Source organism: Muscardinus avellanarius (assembly GCF_963383645.1).
Source record: "Muscardinus avellanarius genome assembly, chromosome: 14".
In the NCBI taxonomy this organism is placed as follows: domain Eukaryota; kingdom Metazoa; phylum Chordata; class Mammalia; order Rodentia; family Gliridae; genus Muscardinus; species Muscardinus avellanarius.
Window position 1 is genome coordinate 45,926,226 of NC_137800.1, and position 27,833 is coordinate 45,954,058.

The window sequence follows — 27,833 nt, forward strand, 5'->3', positions numbered from 1 at the left end:
CATTCCAACAAAGTTGTATAATCTTGGGAACGTATAAATGAAACAAAGCCACCTGGAAGGAAGATAGTGGCAGGAGCTTCTCTATATTAAGTGAGCAGAAGGCAATTTACTAGATGGCCAGGATATTCCAGAACTTTCCAAAGGAGATAGCTTAGTTAGTGTTGGCCACTAGGGCTGGTGGTTCCTTTTCAAGTAAGCTGATATTTCAACATTATATTTATCTCTCTTAAATGTAGTTATTATGTTAGTTTCTGCCCTAGGACACCATGTTAGAGCTTCCATTCTGCATCATTAATTCCATAGGCTTCACTCTCCCCTCTCCATTGTTGGCACAATTGAGAGCAGCCATCCTAAGAAGCTGAGCATACAAACATTTCTGCATGTTGCACCACAGCTCTTTCCCAGTCTTTCAACAATATTTTAAAGTGAGAACCCCTTGCATGTTTTAGGCATTGAACATATAGCAGAGAGGAAAGCAGGTAAAAAATCCCTTGTGGAATTGATATTCTTTGGAGAACAACAACTAAGATAAAATATACAGTATTTCAAGAGGAGATACTAAAGATTAAAAAGAGATAAACAAGGCAGGACACTAGAGAAGAGGTAATATTTGTGCAAATACTAAAAAAGAGAGAAAAGGTAATCTTGAAGGTATCCATCAGAAAAGCATCCCAAGGCTAGGCGTGGTGGTGCACACTTGTAATCCCTGCACTTGGGAGGCAGAGACAGGTCCGAAGCCAGCCTTGCTGGCTTAAGAGACCCTATTTCCAAATAAAAAAGTATAAAATAGGTGTCTGGGAGTATAGCCCGGAGGTAGAAGGGATTCCAGGAACCCCAGTACCACCAAAAAAAAAAAAAAAAGTAAAGCATCCCAGGGAAGGGCAGAAACAGAGGCGGGGTAGAAGGCTGTCACAGTAATTCAGGTGAGTGGTGCTGGAGAGATAATATTATGGATGTGTTCTGAATATAAAACCAAAAAGATTTCAGGCAGAACAGATGGGAAGTGAGGGAAAGAGAAGAAATGAGGTTGACTCCAAGATTTTCTGGCCCCCATAGGCATTTCATCACATCTTCTAAAATCTCCAAGATTTTGTTGATATCCCCTAGAGTTTAGCAAATATTTTAAAACAATCCTGAATTTCCAGGATTGTTTTAAATTAATTAAAATTAGAATCCAGTTAATGCTGGATTCTCTTTGTTATACTTATTTTCTTAATTCATATAGCCATAAATACATATTTTTACTGAATATACCTGTATATCTATTTCCACTTGCAATTTTTTTTTAACCTAAATAAGAGAACACTGACTTTTTTTTCTTCTTTTTTGTGGGTTTGGGGATGGAACCCAGATGCATTTGACCTCCAAGCTAAACCCCCTGCCCTATTTTTTATTCTTTATTTTGAAACAGGGTTTCACTGATTTGCAGAGGGCCTCACTAAATGGCTGAGGCTGTCCGCGAACCGTGATCCTCTGGTCTCAGCCTCCGGAATGCTGGGATTACAAGCGTGCGCCACCACGCCCGGCCCAGCTATTGATGTCTGGGACCAGGATGGTGGTGGGGACTCTGTGGGTTGGGGAGATGAAGTCAACTCAGAATATATTCTGAAGGTAGCTACGAAAAGATTGTCAAATCAGATAGAAAATATGAGAAAATGTCTTAGTCCATTTTGGCTGCTATAACAAAGTATGTAGAATAGGTAGTTTACAGCCAATAGGAATTTATTTCTCACATTTTGGATGCTGGAAGTCTGAGACCAGAGTGCCTGCATTGGTTAGTTTCTAGTGAGGGCTCTTTTCCAGTTTGTAGACTGTCAACTTTTTGTTATATCCTCACATGATTTAAGAGACTGGGCTAACTCTTTGGCCTCCTCTTGCAAAAGTACTAAGTTCCCCTCTCATGATCTAATCACCCCCTCCAAACTCTACCTACTAATACTATTGCATAGATTAGATTTCAACATATGAAATTGTGAACAACACATTGAATCCATCACAGAGAAGAAATGGAGAAAATAAATGTTCTGATGTGTTAATGGCAAATGGGGTTTTGGTCACTAACAGGAAAAAAGAATATTGGGTGGTATTTTTAACTTGTGGGTGGGCTCATTTAACAGTGATTACCTAGTGTCTTCTCAGTGTCTCTGTGCTATAGTTACATCAGTGAACAAAATGAACAGAAATTCCAGATCTTAAGGAGCTTATACTATGTAGTTCCTTGAACTTGTTAACTAATATATGAGGCTTATTTCTATATTGACTTCTTTTAACAGCTTGATGCTGAGAAAATTCCTTTTATTAACTTGACTACCAAGAAAATAGAATATATTTTATACAATTACATTTCTAGATTTCTTTCAGAGTATTCAGAAAGAAGACTGGTGCCTTTAGTAAATTTCTTGAGCTCTCTGACAATATTCCTCACAGGGATATCAGGACATTTAGTGACAAGTAGTAAACTGTACTTAGGCAGTAGTCATTACAGACAACTATGTTGAGACATCTACTTCGGATTACTTCTATTTAACCTACTCAGGTTGTTCTCATTAGGGTTTTTCACTTAGAAAACTATTATAGCAATCATATACTGTATTTTTAGCATCTTATATAAACTTCCCCACAAATGCCCAAGTTATATAACCAACCCCCCCCCCCCAGGCTTTCTTCCAGCTGCTCACAGATTTATGGTAGGGGTGAGGAGGAGCCCTATCCATTTATTGAGAATGTTCATATGCTAGAGATTGGATCCCACTCCTCTGAACAGGGCTGAGTATATACCATCAAAGTGTGTTTCTTGGTATCCTCTTCTACTATCAGCCTTCACCTTCTACTGTTACATTTCTGTCAGGTGTTACATTGCTGTGTTCCTGAGCCTGGGTACCCTCTCTTGCTGGGTTCAGACAAATCCATCTGACTTGGCTCCAGAGGCAGTAGGCATCTTAGAGTTAGTTCCAGTTCTTTTTTTCTACAGAGGTCCAGGAAAATGAGATGTGTTCTTCCTAGGCACAGAGGCATGGATATAGTCAGCATTAGTCTTTGTATTCCTCTGAATTCCAGTATGCCTTCTAAAAAAGCAATTTCTCAGATCGGTTTTCTTGTTTATAAGAACATGAAAAGTGCTCCCAAAGCCTCTTCCATCTGTTTAACATGTGTAGAAATGCTATTGGGTTTGTGCTGGTTATATGAAACTTTATGGCTTACTATTTTTAATGAATTGATAGAACACCATCAACTAAAATAAATCAGGAAGAGGACATAATTTTATTTGGCTCTTTATTTATTTAGCTGCTGGGACTGAACCTAGGGCCTGGTTATGCACATAGCTACAACTCTGCTTCAACTTTGCTTCTGAAAAGATTAAACTCATTCTAGGACTGTAAAGAAACAAATGGCAAATACACTCAGAGGAAAAAAAAAAGTTCAAATACACATCTTCAGCTAACTTGTGTACAAGAAAAGCACTGTGTTGTGTTATTCTTAAATAGTTTACCTAACTATATCAGGAAAAGTCTTATGGTGTGGCAGTGGGCAGGAGGGATAAGCAGGGAATGATGGTGATAAGCATTTTCCAAATTAGGAAACAGATATGCTTTTTTTCTTACTCTATTACATAACTGATCTATTTTAGAAGACAACACTAAAATACTGAAATGAAATACAAACCTCACGATTTTACTACTTTGTTAGCAAAGAATGACACAAGCAAGCAATGCTGGAAGAAAAAAGAAAAGAGTTCTTAAACCCATCATATTTCTCCTGATGCAGAGGCTGTCTTGCAGGATTTCCTCTTTCTTCATCACAGCCTACTGAGTGAGTCAGAGACAAGAGTCTAAATTTTAGAAAATGAATGAAGATGAATTTCCTCTCTCTGAATTTAAAAAGCAGTTGTAACAAAGTGAATATCCTTTTCTGGTGGCACAGAATAACAGAAGAGTGACCTGTCACAATGCTAGTGACTGCTATGGCTAGACTTCCTGATTCAGAGGGAAGCTGTGTAGCACACAAAGGCCACAGTGGCAGTACAGCCTCTTACATAAATAAGTTACATAAATGAGAACAAGTTATGTAAATGTATAAGCCAGCAAACATGAATTATAACCCTTTACAAATACCAAAGAGAATAGGGCAAGGTTCCTCCTACAGACCCATTTATTCTCTCGCATTATCATAATTGTGCCATTTAATTTCATATCAGAACCAGATATGGTTATTTGTCATATTTATCAGGGAAACTCTAAAGAACAGATGATCCTTTATATTATTTTTAACCCATACATTTTACTTTGGGAAGGAATTCCATAATAAACTGGATTTAAATTGTATTTGAGAAGAAATATATAAATGCTTATCAATTTCTTATATTCCTTTTATAAACAAACAGATTTATGGGATATTTACATCCCAAAAGTTCATTAGCGTGTGCAAGCAAATATTTGTTATTCTAGTTATGATTTTTAAATCTGAAGTACATGGGCATCTGACTAAAGTCATTGTTCTGCTTGTCAAGAGAAGGTAAGAATTTGGGAGGTCAGGATTAGATTTAGGTTATGTGCAAGAATTAAACCCAAGGCTCCCCAGCCCAAATGATTAGGAGGTTCTCCTTAGATCTAGCTGCAATTTGCTTCAGGTGCAATGTGGATGATTAATGAACTTGTCTCTGCATCCTATCAGAACAGGAAACTGAAATTTTTTTCACTCAACTTCCCCCCTCCAACCCCTTGGGGTAATAGAGCTTTTCTGAAGTTACATAATTTGCTAACAGTGTAGTAGAAGCACATGTAAATCAAAGCACTTTGAGCCTTAACTGCCTATTTTGTATAAACAAGGATATTGTTAGAACACGAAGGTCGACATTTCATTTAACAATTTCCTGTACTTTGAAAATCTCACGTGAAATATGTTGAGGAATTTTACATATTTTATCAAACATTACATATCATTACTATCATAGTTACAACAGTGGAAAGTTAGCTGATCTTAAAACTTGTACCAATACTGGCTGGGTGATTTTGGACAAATAACTTTTCCTAGTTGTTTCCAACCACTTGAAAAAGAACCGAAAATTCCCTCAAATAATTTTGAGCATTAACGATCTAGTACCCTATAATCAAAGTCTATAAATATTTTCAACTGAGAGCTTTAAACTCGTTGCTATCAAGTTTAAAGAAAATATAACCCATTACATAAAAGCCAAATCATTTTCTTCTGTCGACAAAACTGCAGACCTGGCTTGGGTTGTAGCGATCTGGTCACTGCCATGTGAAAAGTATTTTTTTTTCTCCTGGGTTTTCTCGTTAGAAATGCTAAATGCCGACCTTAGCTAACTATGGGCGCAGAGCTTGCTGCATACTTGAGAACCTGGCGGCTTCTGCCATCGACCTGAGGGGTGAGTTTTAAACAGGACAGGCAACACTAACTTGGCACCAAGAAGAAGAAAAACTATTGCCATCGGAGGAAGTCGCCTCAGAAACGTGGATTTTTCGGTTTGTGTCTAAAGTTGATCGGTTCCAGACTCGAGGAGTCACAAAGTCATTAGGATGCAAATTCCTAGTCCCTCTGCTCTTCCGCGCCCAGCCATAACGTGGGGCACCCAGAACCACCTAGCAACCGGGGTTTCCACCGGCCGGGGCGGAGGCAGGGGGTGAGGACGTCTGGCGAGGGCCGACACTGGGCTCCGCCCGCCGGGCGGGCAGCTCCGCTCTCCAGCGCCCACACCGCCAGGGGCTGGGCGGGGCCGGCCCGGCGGGCGGCGACCTGGCGGGTCCCAGACTCCTCCCGGCTTTGTTCAATAACAAGCCTCGCCTTCCTTTCCCGAGGAGCCAATTACATCCCTGCGGGGGGATCAGCTGACCTCGGGCCCCCGCAGGGGGAGCTGGGGGCGGGGCCGGGGAGCCCGGGGCGCGGCAGCCCAGGCCCCGCCCCCGCCTCAGGCCCCGCCCCGGGCGCGCGCCGCCCCGCCATGCCCGCGCGCCACGCCCCCCTGCTCGCGGGCCGCGTGCGGAGCCGCGCGCCCCGGAGGCTCCGGGACCGTGGCGGCGGGCGGCGGCGGAGCTGCCCTCCGCGGGCCATGTCTTCTCCGGCCGTGGCGAGGGGCTCCCCGGGAGGCGCCCGGGGGGAGGCCCCCAGGCCGCGGGGCCGGGGCCGGTGCTGGGCGGTGGGCGGCGGCGCCCGGCTGGAGCGCGCGGCCGCGGGGCCGGGGCGCTGGGAGCTGCTGCTCCGCCGCGGCGAGCTGCTGGCGCTGGGCGGCCACCTGCAGGGCGCCCTGGAGGCGTTCGCGGCGGCGCTGCGCGGCGGGGCCCCGGCCAGGCCCGAGTGCCTGGGCAGCCTGGTGGACTGCCTGGTGTTCAGCTACCGGCTCCGCCACGGGCTGGGCTGGAGCGCGGCGCCGGGCGCGGGCGCGGGCGGGCCGCTCAGCTGCCTCAGCTGCCGCGGCTTCCTGAGCGAGCCGGTGACCGTGCCCTGCGGCCACAGCTACTGCCGCCGCTGCCTGCGCCGGGAGCTCCGCGCCCGCTGCCGCCTCTGCCGGGACCGCCTGCCGCCCGCCGCCGCCGCCGCCGCCGCGGAGGGCACCGGCCCGCGCCCGCCGCCCGCCGCCGCCATGGCCGCCGCGGACTTCCGAACCAGCGTCGTCCTCAACCACCTGGCGGAGAAGTGGTTCCCGGGCCAGCGCGAGCGGGCGCGGGCGGCCGGCCGGCTCGGGGAGCTGCTGCAGCAGGGGCGCTACCGGGAGGCCCTGGCCGCCGCCTGCGAGGCGCTGCGAGCAGGTGACGTGGGGGCGCGGCGCCCCCGGCCCGGCGGCGGCGGCGGCGCGGGAGTGGGCGGCGACCCGGTGCTTCGGTCACAATGGGGATCGCCCGGCGGCGGAGTGACGCGCGCGGGGGAGGGGCTCGGGGTTCCCGCGGCCGCGGCTGGGCGTGGGGCGCCCGGGCGGCCCGCGGCGGGGAGCCCCGGCCGGGCGGGGCAGGCACCCTCCGCGCCGGCGAGGCGGCCACGTTTACCTTCCACCCGGCCGGGGAAGCCGCGGGAGGGCGGCATTGCATAAGCGGGGGTGGGGGGGAAGAGCGTTGTGTAACCGTGACGTCGGTGGGCGGGGCGGAGCGCGGCCCCGCCCCCAGGCCCCGGTGGGCGCCGCCGCCCGGAAAATGCCTGCAGAATTGTTTCCTCTTGGAAGTTTCAGCCTGCCTACTTCAAGTTCTGTTTTATATGTGCTAGTTCAGGCACACCTCGTTCTTTTAAAGATGAGAGCGGTAGTCTCAGAAGGGGAGTTTTGTCTTTTTCGTTAACACTCATGCTCAAAGTAGGGAAAGGCTTTGTAGGTGTTTTGTCTGTTCCTCTCCAAGCAGCAGCAGTTTTGGCCTCCTAACCTAGGTTAGCAATTTTCTCAAAAATTGGTTTAGGCTACAAAAGAGGGAGATGGTCAAACTTAATGTAAAATAAAGAGTTCTTTATAACGGTGGCTCTATGCCAAAGGGATGTTTGTCCCCCTTCTCAGGGGCCATTTTTGTACAGAAATATCTGGCAATATCTAGTGACATTTTCGGTGGAATGGTGCTGCTACCAACATCTAGAGGCTGGGTCTGGGCGCTGCAAGTGTGGGAATGTTGGGCTGTATGGACCACCTGGTAACTGTCCATGGGCTCATCTTAGTGGAAGCGAAGACATCAGAATGACTTGTTCACAGTCACCCAGCTGGCTGCCTCACGTCCTCCACTTTATGTTGATCATTCTGCCTTTATATCTTATCTAAAATTTGTTCAAAGATAATGTCTCTATTCAGTATTGGCTTCGACTGATGTAGTTATTTGACCATCTCTTAAATTAGGTGAATCATAAAAATTCAATTTCTAGTCCATAGAAGAAACTCAGTGGACACATTTACTAATTAAGATCTATCTTAACATTCTATGACCACTTTTAATTAAGGAATATTCAAGGCCTTGGACTGAGGATATTTTTAACAAAAAAGGCTCTGAGAGATTGGCTTTTTACAAGGTGTGTGAACTGTGCTCTTGGGGATTTTGCTTACTAAGGTACTTAATCCTACTTTTGCAGGACAAGTACTCAGTGCTCTTGACTCTCACCTCACTAGCTCATATTTTTTTTCTTATTTGTAGATCTTTCAAAAATTAATTCCACACTTGAAAGTCTCTCAATACCCTAATGATAAGTTTTTTGTTTTTTGTTTTTTTTTTTACTGTTTTACTCTTCAAATTCTTAGTGTGAAGCTGAAGGAAAATATCTTAAAACTAAACTCAATTTAGTTACTAAGGGGTATAGGTTTATGTCTTATTATTGATAGGCATAAATAAGAGGTTCACGGTATACCTCAGTAGTAGAGCACCTGGCTAGCAAGGCCCTGGATTGGATCCCTAGCACTGCAAACAAAAACCCATAATAAGTAAATATGTTATTTAAATAACATGTTATAAATATGTGGATTTGTAGAATCTTACATTTATTTGTACAGTTGTTACATTTTTAACTTCTTTGGATCTGGCAAATTTCATAGGAATTTGAAATATATTTATGTAATTGTATAATTGTTAATGATACTGACATTGATGATGAAAATGACTTTCATTATAATTTCTTCATATATTTCTTATAATGAAACAAATACTATTAACTAGAAAAAAATAATCTAGTCTGCAGTTAGCCCACACACATCTAAACTTATCCCTGTCAACAGAAAGGAAAGCTTGAAAACCTTTGCTAAAATCAGAAGTTTCCCATTGAGATTACATAAGTTTCTGTTGCATTGAAATATATTTAGGTAACATTTAATCCATTGATCTTTTGGTATTAACTCTCAGATGTTTCGTAACTTTCTCTTTAGTATTCAGGGATATTATGTAAAAGTCTTTTCTGCATTGAATCTTTGTACTTGAGGCTATTGGAATGATCCCACTATGTATGCGGTCTTATTTTTGTTCTTAATGGATTTTTACACTAATATGCCTCCTTTCTGTGTTTACCCTTCTTTCTCTAAAGGAAACAACTATATAATTTATCATCTCAAGTGGTTTGAAAAATGAAAAATAGTCATAAAGAGAAGGGCATTTTATTTTTACTTCCATCTATTTGGGGATGGAGAATTTTGTCTTTAATATTTTATTTTTTATTTTTTTTGGCTGTTGCCCTGTATTTCTATATTGTTTATATCATTTGATATTTAGAGAATTCCGTGGAGTACCATTATCCTCAGAAGGAAACTGAGGCAGCTAGAGATAGAGATGCAGTGTTTCATAATGATTCAAGCTCTGTCTGCTAGAAGCATACAACCTAGATATATAGTCTTCCACTTACTCTGTGGCCTTTGGAATGTTGCCCAACCTCTCTGTATTTCAGATTTCTTATATGAGAAGTGAACAGAATTTCTGCCTCATAAGTGTGAGAATTAAATGGTTTAAAACATGTAAAGTTGCTGGGCATGGTGGCGCATGCTTGTAATCCCAGCATTTGGGAGGCTGAGATCGGAGGATCGCGGTTTGCGGACAGCCTCAGCTACTTAGGCCCTCTGCAACTTAGTGAGACCCTGTTTCAAAATAAAGAAAAAAAATAGGGCAGGGGGTGTGGCTCGGAGGTCAAATGCCCCTGGGTTAAGATTTTTAATATCTTTAACAGTTCAACTAGGCTAAAATGAAGATTTTTAAATAGAATAACTTGTTTATATACTTACTCTGCAGAGGACTATAAACATTAACAGCATGTGGAGCTTTATAGTTCACAAGATAGTTTGACTTCCATTATCTTAATCTTTCAAATGACCATGTGATATACAAGGCAAGTATTAGTATCTCTAATTCAAATTTAAGAAAAAAAGCCTTAAGAATTTTAGGTGAATTTTTCAAGTAAGTAACCAAGTAAGAACTGAAAGTAAAAAGCAGATAATGTGGCTATTGCTTTTGAGTATGAAGTAAATTAAATTAGTAAGTAAGAAATCTTACTATTCATTTGACAAACATTTACTGAGTACCTACTATATGCCAGCCATTGCGTCAGCTTTTTAGAATTGAGCAAATTAAAATCTCTGTCCTTTTTTCATATAATTGCAACAAATTGATATTAATATTGAAAATCTCTAAAAATGGGTTTTACTGCTTAATTGGCTTGTAATTAACCCTATATGCAATATATCTGACTCGTTTCTTTAGATTAAAAAGCACTTTAAGAATCTTTGCAGTGCCTAAGGGTTACTGCAAAACCAGTTTTAATGGTACTTATCACTGATATAAAAGATGAAAAAGACCAGTCATATAAATGACTAGCAAGTGTCCAGTTTTAAATGAATAATTCCCATGTTTTACCTGTTTTTATTCATCATATAGTGCAAGACATACTGAAACCTTAATTATCTTAGATATCTGGTTATTTGTACATTAACTTTTTGTTCAGAATTGTTTTTCTAAGCAGCTTGGAAATATTCAAAATTTGAGATTAATTCATGTAATAATCTACTTATTTATTGCAAAGGCCTTTTCAAAATTGGAATTGTGTTTTACTATAGAAGATGAATAACTTTAGGAAACTCCAAAGTGGAAAACAAGCTTTTGTTGAATGTTTTCCTTTGATGAGATAGTATTAGTCTCTTGTTTCTCCTCCTTCCCTGACTCACTGTGTTCTTGGACTCATCTGGTCCATTCTACACTACTGATCCCTAAAGATGTTTCAGTTTTAGTTTAAAGTTTTTGTGGGTAAATGTCAAAGTAAAACATGTTCTTGAATGCCTTGTATCAAGAGCAGTCTAATTTTTTTATCAGTATATTCTGAAATATTTTGTAATGTTATGCACAACAATTAATATTAACTGAGTTTTATTGTATAGGTGAGGAGACTGAGATTTAAAGAATTAGGCTGCCCAAAAGATATCTGAAGCCATATTTTTTTAATTTAATGTTTATGATTCTAATGACTATGCCAAGGTACTATTCTTGGTATTTTTAATAAATTATTATTATTATTATTATTGTTGTTTTGTTGTTGTTGTTATTTTGCGGGTCTGGGGATGGAACTCAGGGGCATTCGACCTCCGAGCTACACCCTCTGTCCTATTTTTTATTCTTATTTTGAAACCAGGTCTCACTGAATTGCGGAAGGTCTAGGTAGCTGAGGCTGTCCATGAACCATGATCCTCTAGTCTCAGCCTCCCTAATACTGGGATTACAAGCATGTGCCACCACGCCTGGCTTAATAAATTTTTTAATAACATCAATTGTAGCCTGGGATAAGTTTTGCCATATTGAATTTTAAATAAAATAATAAAGGCAAAAATGTTGATATTTAGTTAAAAAAATTTGATAGCTTGGTGTATGAGACACTCAGAAGAAAAGGATAAGAATATGGCATTTTGTACACATACACCATACCTAATAAATGGCCATATATTGCTTAACAATGGGAATACAGTATGAAAAAGATATTAGTTTCATCATATATAATCTTATTCTTTAGGAAAGCGTCTTGGAAGGAGATTGATGAGTTGAGTCTTATTGGATAGGAAAGTTATCCAAAGAGGAGATGGGCTGGATAAGGAATGGTATGATAAGGAAGGAGGTCTAGGAGCAAAGGAAGGGGACAAAATAATAAAAATGGCATAACGGGAGCAGGGATAAGGAGTCAGGTGTTACTGGACTTAAAGTGGGAGCTTGATAATGATATGAATGAAGTAAGTAAGACTAGAGAGAGGCAGGAGCCAGAGTTGAAGGGACTTGTATGTTATACTAAGTAACACCTATTTTGTTTTGGAGACACTGAAGATTATGTAGAGTAAAACTGGAGGCAAGAGATACCAAGCTATTGTAGGAGTATTTAAGAGATTTTGGGATCTTAACCTACAGATAGTAGCAGGAGGGTTGGAAAAGAGACAGATTTGAGAAGTGTCATAGGCAAAACTGACAAAGTTAAGGATGAATTTGATTTGGGAAGTTATGTCACTAATAGAGAATATAGTGAAAAATATTTGGTGAGCATGAGTTTGAGGAAAATTATAGCAGAAACTTGGAAATTTGAGGACTCTGGAATTAGAGTGAGAAATCAGTATTGAAAATAAGCCGAGCGTGATGGTGTATGCTTGAAATCCCAGCATTTGGGAGGCTGAGACCAGAGGATCGCTGTTTGGGGACAGCCTCAACTACTACTTAGTGAGACCCTTTTCAACTCAGTGAGACCCTGTTTCAAAATAAAAGATAGGGCAGGGGGTGTAGCTTGGAGGTTGAACGCCTGCAGAAAAACAAAAGATTGAAGATAAAAATTAAGGAGTTAAATCATGCCCCAGAAGTAGATTATTTGTCCCTCCCTGGTCCTGATAGAGATCACAGATAAGAACCACAATCATCATACCAAGTAATCCAAACCGTGTCATCTTTCTATTACTTTACTTTTTCAACAAATTCAAAATGTGTAGTATGCCAGGCATTAGTTTGTTTCATAGATACATGCAGTAGTGAGCTGAAAGGGTCCTCCTGAGCACATGGGCAAGTGAAGTGTGTGCTTTACTCTCTTCAAGGTCAGGTTGGAAGCAGGTAGTAAATAGTACTCTTTCAAACTTGAGTTAATGACACAGCTGGGGATGATTACTATTTTCATTTGCTTTGAAAGTTTTTACATGGAGAACAGACATTTTATATGCTTTAATTTTCAGAGGGCCTCAATTAGTTCATTTAGCTCTGATTTAGAAATAAGGATTTGAAGTAAATAAGTGGATGGTTATGTCAGCTTTTCATCACTGTGACCAAAATACCTGACATCAACAACTTAAAGGGAAAGTTTATTTTGATCCACAGTTTTAGACCGTGGTGGGCCAAGATGAAGCAGAGCATCATGGTGAAGGACACAGTAGAGGAAAGCTGCTCTACAGATGGCAGCCAAGAAATGAGGTGTGGGATGGGGGAGAAAGCCTGGGCACAAGAAATACTTTTCCAGGGCATGACCCCACTGACCCACTTGTTTAAACTAGATGGTATCTCTCACAGTCTCCACTGTCTCTCCCCAGTAGCCCATTCAGCTGTCAGTGCATTGATCCTCTGAAGAGGTCAGACCCTTCATGATCCATTCACTTCCCAAAAGCCCCACTCTGTGCATTGGGGACCAGTTCTTCACACATGAGTCTTTAGGGAACAATTCATATCCAAACCCTAATTTTTTAAAGTATTTTTTGTAAAGTACTGGAAATTTGAATTCAAGACTCAACCTGATTTTTAAAAGTAATTATTCATGATAATAATTGCATTAATGTGTGCAATTCTCAGTAAAAACATTACAAAGAGTTTTAAATCTGACTTTTTTTCATCTCAGGTTGTATAATTCACTTTCTTTTTAGGAACTATGCACTTTCTTTTTAGGACTCTCTTGAGGATAGAACCTCTCTCTGGTTCTGAATGTTTCTGTATAGACAAGAGTAGACACAGACCTTTTGTTGACTGTTTAGAGTGGTGAACTTTTTCTGTTGTGGGTTTTTTTTTTTTTGCCTTTTGATTGACACTTAAAATTGTACATAATTATGGGGTACGTTGTGATTTTGATATATATTTTGTAATTATTGAATTAGGGTAATTAGCATATCTATCAACTTTATAGAGGGGTTTAACTGAGTTTTTCCAATGATGGGTCTTCTCAGTTACTTATTTCACTGCTGGCTAAAGATGATTGAGCAGTATGTACAGGGCACAGGATGTGCGTTGTGCTAAGTACAGAGCAGTGAGAATTTGCTTTACAAGAAAAAAAAAAGGAGTACCGGGTCCAGACATGGAGTGAGTGCTCGTTTCCACAGTGAACTTCCTCTTGGTGGAATAGCATCTCTGTCTTAAAGCTGCCAGTGGAAGCTACCAGAGGTGTGGGTGGAAAACCATACTTCCTAAGCCCAGTTTTTTATCAAGTTTTACTATATGTTCTTAGACTATGTTAGCACGCACTGTTCTGTTTTGAAGGCTTCAAAATTGAATAACTCTAAAAGATTTAATATCACCTATAGGTATACTGAAAAGTAATCTTTTCCTAGTCTTCAGTTTTAGGATTTGCATCCCTGTAGTAATTAGTTACAGTAATATAAGTGAACCAGCTATATGTCTGAAATTCCTAGTGTCATTGGACAGTAATTTGGTTTCTTAAGTATAGATGTAGAAGATAGTGAAATTAACAATGTTTTCCCAAGAAGATTTGAAATAAAAATATTTAGAGATTATTATTCTATTCTATTATTTAGGTATTAGAAACCATTTAAACATTAAAAATATTTAGATATAGTTCAATATTGTTCTTGCTAATGGCAAGAATTAAAATTTTAATTTAAAATCTGACTCTTAACCCATTTCTTATCAAATCAGGGCCACTGTAAACCCTCATATTGAGTCTTGGCCAATCCTTTCTTACTGTTGACTTGCATGTGTATTAGGGATCATTTTTATAATTGAAGATTTAGAAATTAGGGTATGAAACATGAAATTAAAAAAAGCAGGTTTTCTAAATATGTAAGATAAGACTTTAAAATCTTTATAGTCTTCTTTTTAAAAAAAAAAAACTAGTTTTCTTAAAGTTTCTCCTGTTAAATTATTTCCATATTCTTGAGAGCAATTACTTCCTCTACTAAAATAATTTAGTGATGATTTGATAAAACTTCTATATAAGACTCAACATTAAAGTGAGTGGTACATATACCATACCATATTTTAAAAATAACTTATTGGTTAATGACTCTGAAATGAAGTAATTTCTTAATCTAATATGATAACACTTTGGAGATTATATAATCTTTCTAAAATAATCATATCCTTGTAAACTATTTCAGAGCCCAGCGACCTGACTCTCAAAATTTACAGAGCAGAATCCTATGCTGGTCTCCAAGAGTTTAAAGCAGCCATAGAAGACTTAAATGCAGTTCTCTTCCAACTTCCAAATTGGCCTGAGGTAAAATTACTGTTTTACATTTACATTTACTTCAGTTATGGTTACAAGTTTTAACAAAATGAACAAATGTCTCCAAATAAGAATTTAGGTTTAATATATTGAGTGGATGATATCATCTGGCAATTTTTTGAATAAGAAAACTTTGTTTCATGACATGGGGAAAAATTTAAATGTCAGAAAATTTTTGCAAAAAATATAACTTGCCATATTTGAAGGAGGTTTATTAATGGAAAGAGCATGGGCCCTTGACGCTGGAAAATTGTGTGAGGCATTATTTTAAGGAGGTGATTTAGGCAATTAATTTATAAAATAAACATGGGTAGAGGAGGTTGACTTGCCCATATGGTTTCAGAAAAACTTGAATATATAGAACATATTTACTAATTCTCCTTTTCAAAAAACTGTGAAAACAAATTCTGTCTCCTCTATGTATCTTAAAGCTAGAAGTTACTCTTTTATGTAACTTTTCCCTCTCCATTCACAACTGTGCCTGAGAACATGTGGTAAAGATAAGTATGTATCAGTAAGTATGTATCAGTAAGGATAAGGATAAGTATGCATCAGTAAGAAAAATGATACTAAATCCCATGATGGCATGATTGTTTGGTACAAAGCAAATGTATAGTAAGAGGGCAGTAGTTGGTATAGATAGCTTTAAGACGGTTAAAAATGAAAAAAAACCTCAAGACTTAAATTTGCAATGTGATTTTCTTCAACTGCTTAAATGTTTGTTAAAAAACTGACTACAAGCCGGGCATGGTGGGGCATGCTTGTAATCCCAGCACTTGGGAGACTGAGACAGGAGGATCGTACAGTTTCAAAGCCAGCCTCAGCTACTTAGTGAGGCTCTCAGGAACTTAATGAGACCCTGTTTCCAAATAAAATATAAAACTAGGTCTGGGAGGATAGCCCAGAGGTAGAAAAGCCCCTGGGTTCTATCCCCAGTACCACACATAAGACCAAAAAAAAAAAAAAAAAAAAAACCTTGACTACAGCATTCTTTAGGCTCTTCTGATATTGCTTAGTACTGATGGTTCTCTAGCTTGAAAAATCTTTTTTCATTCTTGTCACATAAGCAAGGTACATATAAAGCTTATAAGTTGACATTTTATTGGTAGAGCAATCCATAAATTGATGTTTTTGTTATCAGTGGTAATAAGGTTCTAAATTTTGCGATAGAACTTGTCAAACTCATATCATGAAAGAGAAAACAAAAGACAAAATTATGAAAAGTATCAGTTAATACTTTTATTTTTGCGGTACTGGGGATTGAACCCAGGGGCATTCTTATCTTCAAGCTACACCCCCCCAGCCCTATTTTTTATTCTTTATTTTGAAACAGGGTCTCACTGAGTTGCAAAGGGCCTTACTAAGTAGTAGCTGAGACTGTCCTCAAACCGTAATTCTCCTATCTTAGCATCCCAAATGTTGGGATTACAAGTGTGTGACACCATGCCCAGGTTCAGTTAATATTTTTTAAGAAATACTATACTTTTTCCAGGGTGTGGTAGTGCATGCTTGTAATACCAGCATTTGGGAGACTGAGACAATAGGAGGATCCAGGTTCACAGGGCAGCCTCAGCTACTACTTAGTGAGACCCTGTTTCAAAATAAAGAATAAAAAACTGTGCTGGAGTTGTAGCTCAGAGGTAGAATGCCCCTGAGTACCGCAAAAAGAGAGAGAGAAAGAGAAAGAGTACTTTCTTAAGGAGTATCCTTTAGTAATCTGGAAGACATATACCATATTGCTTTGCTTCTAAGGTGAATGGTATTTTTACATTTTATGTTTATTGATCTTGATGCATCTGAAAGTTAGTATAGCCGGGCGTGGTGGCGCACGCTTGTAATCCCCGCGCTTGGGAGGCAGAGACAGGAGGATCGCACAGGTTCGAAGCCAGGCGTGTGGCTGGCTTAAGAGACCCTGTTTCCAAATAAAAATACAAAATAGGTGTCTGGGAGTGGAGCCCGGAGGTAGAAGGGCTTCCAGGAACCCCAGTACCACACAAAAAAAAAAACAAAACAAAAATTAGTATAATTTTACATATTATTTTCTTTTTTCCTCAGTGGATGTTATTAAATCAATAATCTTTAAGTCAGTAGTTTCTCAAGAGTGAGGGAACATGGTATTTCTGGTCTTGGCAGCTCTGGCTTGCTGCTTTGAACTTTGGCCAAGTCATAGTCTCTGCCTCTGTTTCCCATCAGAGTTGTGAAAGGACAGTGGGGGAGGTGTGTTTAAAATGCTTTAACTAGCATTTCTAAGCAGACTTTTATTTTTCCTTACTTGATCATGATTGTTTTAAGCTGTTCTGCATGAATTTATTGTATGTGTGCTTTTGTTGAAGGTCTATTTCAGAAAAGGGAAAGTGCTCCAGGATGCTGGCTTTTTAGGTGACGCCTTACAACTTTTTCTTCAGTGCTTAGCCCTGGATGAAGATTTTGCACCTGCAAAGTTACAAGTAGAAAAGGTAATCAGTTTATCAACTGTAATAGTTCAAGGCAGGGCTAGAAGATACTAGCTTTTTTAAAACTAGTAATTAGGAAGCTGCAATAAGAAGTAAAATAAGTCTAACTGAGAGCCATCGACAAGTTGTTTTTTTTTTTTTTTTTTTTGGCTCATACAACTTAGTATATTGAGTTCTTAAGAAACCAAAACATTTCATTCACAAATATTTGAAGGCAGTATTTTTGCTGTTTATTTACACGTTCCTCAATACAGGTTGAACATCCCTAATTTGAAAATCCAAAATTAGAAATGCTTTAAAATCTGAACCTTTTAGAATACTATCTGATACTACAAGTAAAAATTCCACACTTGACCTCATGTGCCTGATCACAGGCACTATATATCTGTATATCACTTTCTATAGTTATTTTGTGATGTGTTAGTAGCTGTGGATTTTTTAAAGTAGAGGGAAGCAAGGGGAACAGAGAGAAAATGGTTCTCTGATAAAACGACATTTGAGAAAATACTGGGTAAAACCAAGTTAAACAGGTTTCTTCAAAATTTATCAGTTTTTAATACATTTTTAAATTAAGAGGAGTTTTAAAAATGCATATGGATTTTTAAGTGTTTCTTTTTTATTATTTTATTTTGGTACTGTTGATTGAACCTAGAACCACCTACATGCTCTAGGTTCAGTGCTCCTAGGTAAGCATTCTACCACTGAGCTACATCCATACCTCCTAAATGTTCTTTCATTAACTGGGGTATTGCTTGGGTACCTACCAAAGATGCACAATTTTATTTACATTGTATATCTGTATATAATGATTTGTGAATATTTCTAATTTTTGTGTATTTGAAAGATAATAAGACTGGAAAACAGAACTTCGAAGTTTAGGCTTTAAAAATGCTCTGATGTACTTGTAAATACAGGTTATTAGGCAACCAAAAAAATAATTAGAATCCTTATCTCTTCTAGTCAGGTTCTTCCCCTTTTTTAATCTGCTTTGTTTCTTTGAGAATTTTAGATATAGACTTGATATAAGCACCCAGAAATTTCCATTCTCAGAGTTTTAATTCCCAGTTGCAGGGTAGCTGTCATTTGGTGCTCCAGTCAAGTGTAACTGCCCACATAGGTTAGGGGCTCAGTGTAAATATAGGGAATTCTAGAATTTTGTCATGAGAGTTCCAGGTTCTTGTGTTAATATAAATACTCCAACATTCATTGTCCAACCTGAGGACATAAGTCATGAGCTATTTTGAGAGGATAGGATATATCTTGGATATATTCAGAGATAAATATTTTTGCTTTTATTAAAATTTCTTTTTTTATACCTTATGTTAAAAAGATAGCCTTTACCTTGGGTACCTTCTCAGGTCACTCTGTCTTCCTTTCAGATTTTTCAAACATTTTGTTGTTGATATGATTGGACCCATTGAGGCACATATTGGTGTTATAAGGTTTTTAAAATATATACTTGTTCATCTCCCTCATTAAAAATGTCTGCTACAAACTTTGTAAAAATTCTTAAAGATTAGGTAAATGTATATTGTTATTTATAACCAGATATTATATATTTTTCATTATTCTCCTATAGATTTTATGTGATTTATTATCACCTGAAAACTTAAAAGAAGGTCTGAAGGAATCTTCCTGGAATTCATTACCATGTATTAAAAACAAACCTTTAGGTTTTCCTTCAGTAATTGAAGAGTTTCATTCTCCCAGTAAGCTTAGCCCAAAGCAGGTAAGGGGTGAGAAAAGATTATCATGGGTTTAACACATCTATTTCTTTACAAGTTAAGATCTTCACTTTCCTAGTTTCAAACACTAAAACCTATTTAAGTACTTATATATTCTAAAACTTTTTATTTGAAAGATTTGCTTAGTCACAATTTTAGGCCAATTGTCAGAAAACTATTAGTCTCTTGGAATACATAGAACATTGTATTTATTTTACATGGTGTAGCTATACTAGCATGCCTGCTTTTGTATTATAACGTAAGTCAGCTTGACATCTAGGGCTAAATACAGGAAATTTATTTGCCAGGATTTTGGAATTAAAAATGAGTTTTGTTAATGAACATTAAAATGAACTTTTACTAAAAAGGGATAATAAAGAAATCGGATTATCTTTGTTTATTGTGTTTCTGTAGACTGAAGAACTACCAGAGGACACTTCAGAGCCTGTCAGAGGAAGCTTAAACCGCGCTCAATCAGTGCAAATTATAAACACAAAAGAAATGCCTGCCAGAGAGGATTGTTTAAAAAGGGTGTCTTCAGAGCCTTTACTCTCTGTGCAGGGAAAAGGTGTTCTGCTGAAAAGAAAGTTGTCTCTGTTAGAACAGGATGTGGTTGTAAATGAAGATGGAAGAAACAAACTTAAAAAACAAGGAGGTAAAGATTTCACTATACTCTTAAGTGAAATAAATTTATTCAGAATAGCCTTGAAACCTTTTAAGAAAAAACCCTGTTTATTTGTTTGTTTGGACAGAAACTCCCAATGAAGTCTGTGTGTTTTCATTAGCTTATGGCGACATCCCAGAAGAATTAATAGATGTCTCAGATTTTGAGTGTTCTCTCTGCATGAGGTAAGTACTTAAAACTTTATAGAAGATGAACCTTTTATATTAAAGTAAGTTTAACATAGTGTAGATAATGGTAATAATTGATAATGTAAAGTAACAATACTGGACTAAATATCAGAAGACACATGTTTTAGTTTTAGGTTTGCCTTTCACATTTTGGGCAAATAACTGAGTCTCTGAGCCTCGGGTCTTTTTTTTTTTTTTTTTTTTTTTTGGTACCAAGTGGGGTGTCTGTGTTTGCATTGCTTGCATTCCAATACATTAAGTATCTGATTGTTTAAGTATAAAAAAAAATCTGGGCAGTTTTAAAGTACTATTATAGTTATAGATAATATTATTAAACAGATATATCCATGGTTTTAGACTTGGGTAAGAATTCTAATTATTAGCCAGGTGTGGTGGTGCATGCTTGTAATTCCAGCATTTGGAAAGCTGAGACAGGAGGATCCGAGTTTGCAGCCAGCCTCAGCCACTTCGAAGGCCCTCTGCAACTTAGACCCTGTTTCAAAATAAAGAATAAAAAATAGGACTGAGAGTGTAGCTCGAAGGTTGAATGCCCCTGGGTTTCATCCCCAGTACCGCAAAAAAACAAAAACAAAAACTATGATTTTGTATATAGAATTATATCTAGTATATATTATAACCATAAAGTCCTTTTTAAGTAACTGGATAAAGATTTCCATTTTTCAGAATACTTTTATTATTATTACTATTTTTTTCTTTTTTGCGATACTGGGATGGAACCCAGAGACATTGTACCTCCAAAAGGCACTACCAGCCCTATTTTTAATTCTTTATTTTGGAACAGGGTCTCACTGAGTTGCAAAGGGCCTCAGTAAGTAATAGCTTGAGCCTGACCATGAACCACAATCCTGTCTCAGCCTCCCAAATGCTGAAATTACAAGCGTGCGGCACCACACACAGCTCTTTTAATTCTAAACTACAACGTTTTCAAAGAATATTTTTCATTTGTATAAATTATTGTAGAATCAGGACTGAGTCAGGAGTCCTAGTGTAGTTACATTAGGCTGGAAAGAGCTAGCTATATTCCTGGACAAGTGTCTGAATTCTGAACCTTCAATTCTTCATATATCAGGTGAAGAGATGAGATAATTTTTAAAGTACGTATAAATCTTAACAGTATTTCTAGGGAATGCAGGAATATCTTGTTTTAGGAAACAATTATAAAGTAAACAATCAGCTTTTTTGCATTGAGTCTTACAAGTATTTAGCCTAATAGTTCTTTAGAACTCAATATTTATTATTCTTTTTTATGACTTGTGTAGTAAGGCTTAATAAAAAAAAAGGACCATTTTAAGTTGATGATAAATTGGGAATAAAAAGGCTATACAAAAACTAATAATTATTAATGTCTTTTTTTTACATTTTTCTACTTTTTACAAACTCTTTGCAATCTGGTGTATATTTGCTGCACATCTCAGTTTGGTCCAGCTACATTTCAAATGCTTAGTAGCCAACATGTGTCCAATGGCTGTTGTATTAGTGCAGCTTTAGACTGGGGGGTACTGTGAGGTACCTTTATTGATGGAGAAATTTTTAAAAGTTCTGGAGGGTATAGTTGCACTTATCATTTTCCTTCCCTTCTCTCCTTCCCACAAGTCCCCCCTTCTTCCTTCTCTAAGTAGATATTAGTGTTATCATTGCATTATTAGTTTAGGCTTTTCTGGTGGATAATGTGGAAACTAACATGTATTTTGGTTAATTTCAGGTTGTTTTTTGAGCCAGTAACAACCCCTTGTGGACATTCATTCTGTAAGAATTGTCTTGAGCGTTGTTTAGATCATGCACCATATTGTCCCCTTTGCAAAGAAAGCTTGAAAGAGGTAAATGTTTGTATTAGTATCTGTTAATTGGTCTTAAGTTTGACAACATAGTGTGATTTCTGTTCACAATAGAAATAGTGATTATCATGTTCAGAATGAGTTATGTATGCCAAGTGATTAAAAGGACAGCATTTTATTACACATATGCTAATGTTGGAAGAAAGTAAAATTGAGAGAGTAAAGAAGATAGGTCCTAGAGACCAAGCTTCTTGGACTTGTGGTCAGTTACCTGTTCATGGATAGGTTTAATTTTAATAATATTGATATTAGAAAAATCCTTCTTCACTGTCTTTTGCCCTCAATAATAGGCCATATTTGAGGGCTCTTCCAGTTCCCTTAACATCTAGACAACTCTACCCAATAGGGCCTTCTGCACTGATTAAAATGTTCTGTATTTTTGCTACTCAATATGGTAGCCACTGGCTACACTTAACTATTTAAGTACTTTAGTTATGGCTGGTCTGACCAAGGAACTGTGGTCTTAATATCACTTAATTAGCTTAAATTTAAGTAGGCGTATGTGACTAGTGGCTACCACACTGGACAGAGCAGCTCAGGAAAGTGATGGACTCAAGGGAAGAGGATGGCACAACTTCTCACATTTCCTTCTCTCAGAGTCAGCAATCAGTGCTAATTACCTGTCTTGGAAAACCACTAGATCTCAGACTTCTGATCTCAAGGGTGGGGGGGAACAGCACCCTCTTGATCATGCTTGTGTGGCTGGAGATGGACTAAGGTGTGGCCCAAGCCCTGTGATGCTGAGGAGTGATCAGTGAGAGTGTCAGTGGGAAGAGTGACTGTTGTCACTCATGGGATTATTGAAAAAAATGGGTCTCCAAAAGATAAACAAAAAATTATATAGGAAGCACATCTCTGAGATAGCATAATTACACAAACATATTGTTACATTTGATATACAAATAAAACTTACATGGAAAACAAAGCCATATGTAGAATGTTTGCAGTCAGAAAACAAGAGTTACTTTTTCAATTAATATGATCCTTGTTTTCAGATGAAGTATTCTAAACATGCTATTTTTTAGTTTATCATAAGATTAAATATTCCTTAAGATATTCTCTAGTATAATTATGCTTTTTAAAAAATTAACTTTTAGATCCATTGATTTTGTTTAGAAATGTCTTAAAATGAATTTCGAAGAAAAACATAGTAAGCATATTATTTGAAAATATAATGAACATTCAGTTTTAAAATGTTTATCTTGTGTCCAACTTTAAAGATATCCTATATAATATAAAAAATCTAAATATATGTAATATATAATTTGAAAATAATATTGTGTGCTCTATAATTTTAGCTTTAAAGACATGATTTTTAGTGTGGCCTAACAGTACAGTTCTCTATTATCGGATATAGAAGTATTTTTTATATATGCCATATTTTTGTGTACATCATTTAAAATTGATAATTGTGTGCATATTTGACCATTTCCTTGGGCTAAATTCCTGGGAGGTGAATTACTGGATCAAAGGCTATATAAAACTCTTAAAACCAATTGCCCGCTTGCCTACCCACAACCTCAGAAATATTACCCAGATTTAGACTCCTATCAGTAATATAATGGGTGGCCATATTTCCCCAACTTTAATAACATGGACATTAAATTTTCAAATATTTTAATTAACTTAATAGAAAATGGTAAGAGGATTTTTTATTGTGACCATAATTTGATTATTGTTAATGATAAAGTGTTTGTCTGTGTATGGATCAACTACTCAAGGGTATTTCTCTTCAGTCATAGTTCTTAAAATATGTTCCTCTGTCCAGCTGCATCTGTATCACCTGAGAATTTGTTAGACGTGCAGACTCTCAGACCACACTCCAGATCCAATAAATCAGAATCTGGAACAGGACTCAGCAACCCATATTTTAACAAGCCTTGATTCATATTCAAGTTTCTAAACCACTTCTGTAGCTACTTTTGCAAACTCATCTCCTAATCTATTTGTCATTGGATATTGACAAAACCCTTATCTCTTCTGGCTCTACAGATTAAAGAATGGCTTCTCTTTGTCTTGTGATTGTCTCCCAAGAGTTTTTCCTCACTATATGTTTTTAATAAATATGTATTGGGCACTTTCAGTGTATCCACTTTGACCTTGTCTCTTGCCCTAAGCAATTTTTAATTTAGGGAGATATAATGTATCCATACCTATATAATATGGTATAGGGGTGGTGGTAAATACTTTCTATGTGATAAAAAGCAGTATAATATGGGGTTCTAGGGTGACAAAAGTAATTAAGGAAGGCTTCATGAAACAGGTAAAATTGGAGCCAAACCTTGAAGGATAAATAGGTGTTTCATAGGCAGGAGTGAGATAGATTGCTTTTATCAGTTGAAATAGAGAATGACCAGAAGTGCCTGAGGATAGCAGTTTATATTATAGAGCATTTAGGGACTAGCACAAGTAATATTTTATATGAATTTGGGAGGAATGAGTTACATAGGAAAAGCAATATATTGATAAAATCTGAGTGATAGTGAATGACAATGGAAGGGAAACTTTTAAAAGCAAAATTATCTAGAGACTTTGCCTCTAAAAGTTGGAACCAAAAAAGGAATTGTTTTGCTTTTCTTAAATAAGGGAAATGCTTTTTATTCTTCATTCTTATCTTTTTTGTTTGTTTGTTTTTGTTTGGTTCTTTGTTAAAAGGATAGTTTTAGGACCATGAATCAGGTGGAAACTGGCTTTTGGGAGATGGCGTGGGGGGGACAGAGCTGACTGCTGCTAATAAAAGATTTTTGATCATAGCAAGAAACATTCTTTTACATATAGAGTGCTTGTTTCAAGTTGCAGCCATGTATCTTGGATGCTCTTGAGAAAAACTGCAGACAGGTTTATTTGTGAACGGTAGCCCATTGTAATGTTCCCCACTTCACTCATTAAACTTACTCAGAATCGACTGTGTAAGTATACAATAAAGGCTTTAATATCTCAGCTAAACTGTTTCACCTGTTTTATACTGTAGGAAAACCACTACTGGAATGTAAAATAATACTGTTTTTTAGTATCTAGCAGATAGGAGGTACTGTGTCACACAGCTGTTGGAAGAATTAATAGTGAAGTATCTGCCTGATGAACTGTCTGAGAGAAAAAAAATATATGATGAAGAAACTGCTGAGCTCTCACAGTAAGTTTCTTCTCATAAAGCAAAACCAATTAAAAACCACTACCCTTGAAAATAGTAAAGAGAAGCCTTCCCACAATATGCTGGGTCCTGTCTTTAGTTCAAGTCAGTCTAGCAAAGATACATTTTAAATACTGGTTAATTTCCCTTGTCTTCAGCAGACAGAAAATTGTAAGGGTTCATTTTGTAGCATCTAGATGTTCTATAGAGAATTACTGCCTCAAGTCTTGGACTACAGTAGTATTTGAGGTAGGGAAGAATTTCTTGAGTGATATCAGGCAGAGGAACGGGAGTAGAGAGGTGGAGCCTACAACAGTGACATGGATGGTACCAGCAGCTCTCAGGTATCATGGTAGTGCAGGAGGAAGACAGAATAAGTACCCTGAGTTAGTGGGAGAATTTTTAGTCAACTAGGGGTTTGGATGGGGCTAAAATCTGAAATTTAAAGGAATGACTTAGGGGCCAAATCCTCAGAAAAAATAGTGACTGGGAGTAGAACTCAGTTGTATCAGGCAGGTAAAACACTCAGAAGTGACTTGGGATTTAGTAGTACATAGCACTGTTAGGGGGACACACAGCCAATCGGAGCTCAGTATGTTGGGCCTGGCTGTGCACGCCTGGTGCCTCCTTCCTTCTTGTACTTTTCTCTCGCTCTTTTCCTTTAATGTTCTTTCCGCTTTGGTCAGTCACTTGGGTCTCTCTGATTTCTTTCACAGGTTTTTAATTTCTTAATTCTGACTCTTCCACTTATTTTTAACTGAACACACTGAAAAACATTGTAATTAAATATACTGTTTTTATTTAACAACTTTTGCTTCCATTGTTTCTCAAAACATTAATTCTATTTCTCACTTTCTAAAACAATTGTGCTTGTAGCCTTTTCTTTTTCACTGTGTGCTCATCAAATATCTTCATTAGGCCAGAGATCTTTAATAGAAGAAAAATTTCCAGTTTTTCCTTTCTTTATAGAAATTGATAGTGATTTGTTTTCCCATAGAAGATATGATTTTATGATAGAAAATATTCTGATGAGAAGATTATTGACCTTTTTGATTAACATTGAAAAAATGAGATGTAAGAAAGCTGCAGTTAGACCTTTGAAATCTTTAGCATAGTGCAATAGCCAGACCACCCCAGGTGCGTGGTAAATCAAGAGAAGGCTAAATTCTACCCTGAGGAAATCGGAGAGGTGGAGAGAAGCTGGGGAGAATCTTGCTTTGAACTAGTGGGGCTATTTTTTAACACATATTTTAAAACATGATTTTATTAAATATCACATTTACATAAGTAAATTGTCATTTTGAAGAAAACTAATAAATGAGCAGAAGAAAAGCCACAATCAGTAATCTAAGAGGAATTACCATGGGCATTTTGGCATATATCCTTCCAGACTTTATAAAAATATGGCTTAAACAGATGAGATCATATCATATTGTTCTATAATGCCCTCTTCACATTAACGCAATTTTTCTAAGTCAATGTTAGACATATCTTTTTTTTTTTTTTTTTGGTGGTACTGGGGTTCCTGGAAACCCTTCTACCTCCAGGCTCCACTCCCAGACCTATTTTTATACTTTTTTTTTTTTTTTTTTTGGAAATGGTCTCTTAAGCCAACGCGGCTGGCTTCAAACCTGGGCAATCCTCCTGTCTCCACCTCCCAGGAGCAGGGATTACAAGCGTGCTCCACCACGCCCAGCACACGCCATCTTTTAATAGAAACCGTGGTATTTCATTTTAGGGATATGCTATGCTTTATTAGTCTTTTTTTGCTTCCAAATTTTGGTTACTCGCTAATGTTGAATGAAAATTCATAAAGTGTTTGTAGGACTATTTCTAAAAGTAGACCTATTGGTTTCAAGCACATTTCTATCAAAAATAAGGTTTCTAAGTATACGGAGCCCAGTGCTTCTTTACTGTGCTGATATTATTTCAGCCTGTCTCCACACTGCCAGTTTTTCTCCCATCTTTGCCAAACCTGGGCATTTTCTTTATCTTTCTCTTAACATCTACCAATCTGGCAGTGAAAAATGTTACATTATTTTCGTTATCTGGGAAAACGTCTTATGTTATTGAATTAAGTTTTTTGGTAGTCTGAAAGTGTATCATGCCTACAGATTTTTAATTATTTATGTCTATTATGCCAGCTTATTTTTAAAATTATTCAAGAGTAACTGAATGTCATATAGCTGAGAAAAATCAACAGTCCTTTTACAATTTATTCTAGGTTTTGTTTTTGTTTTTGGCTCTGAAGGTTGAATCCAGAGGAATTCTACCTCCAAACTACACCCCAACCCTATTTTATTTTTTTATTGTTTGAGATAGGGTCTTACTAAGTTGCTGAGGCTGACGTCAAACCTATGATCCTCCTGTCTCAATCTCCCAAGTATAACTGGGATTGCAAGCATGTGCCATTATGCCTGGCTTAGATCTTTAACATAAAATATCAGTTACAGTAAATTCTTTTTTAATTTGTAAAGATACTTAGTAGCTCTCTATAACATGGTTTCTCAAAATTCATATATATTCTTAGAAATAATAGGATCACAAACCGATATTTAGAATTAACAATACTGAATTAATGTGAGCTTAATTAAAGAAATGCTGATTCTTGTTCTTGTCAGGAATTAAAACCATTTTATTTAGAACTGATATGTTTTTTATTTATTTATTACTCTTGAAAGTTTCACTAATTTTTGTTGGCTGTTTTGACATGAAATAATGAAGTTCTTTTTCTTCAGCTTGACCAGGAATGTCCCAATATTTGTTTGCACTATGGCCTATCCCACTGTGCCTTGCCCTCTTCATGTATTTGAGCCAAGATATAGACTGATGATTCGAAGAAGTATACAGACTGGAACCAAACAGTTTGGAATGTGTGTCAGTGACACACAAAATAGGTATACTTCTT

At 37.9% G+C, this 27,833-nt stretch overlaps 1 protein-coding gene across 2 annotated transcripts in view; it reads left to right on the forward strand.

The window, feature by feature from the left end:
* Positions 1 to 6,067: 6,067 nt before the first annotated feature.
* Positions 6,068 to 27,833, forward strand: part of LONRF1 (LON peptidase N-terminal domain and ring finger 1) — a gene marked incomplete at both ends in the record, with an annotated part of 31,051 nt that continues 9,285 nt past the window's right edge. Inside the window, 9 exons of one of the 2 annotated variants that reach the window (XM_080710455.1) lie at positions 6,068 to 6,764; positions 14,783 to 14,901; positions 17,244 to 17,366; positions 18,943 to 19,092; positions 19,502 to 19,742; positions 19,840 to 19,936; positions 21,663 to 21,777; positions 24,807 to 24,928; positions 27,664 to 27,822. In XM_080710455.1, coding sequence (XP_080566581.1) covers positions 6,068 to 6,764; positions 14,783 to 14,901; positions 17,244 to 17,366; positions 18,943 to 19,092; positions 19,502 to 19,742; positions 19,840 to 19,936; positions 21,663 to 21,777; positions 24,807 to 24,928; positions 27,664 to 27,822 — 1,823 coding nt within the window. The remainder of the gene's footprint in view (positions 6,765 to 14,782; positions 14,902 to 17,243; positions 17,367 to 18,942; positions 19,093 to 19,501; positions 19,743 to 19,839; positions 19,937 to 21,662; positions 21,778 to 24,806; positions 24,929 to 27,663; positions 27,823 to 27,833) is intronic. The other variant, XM_080710456.1, reaches the window with a different exon arrangement.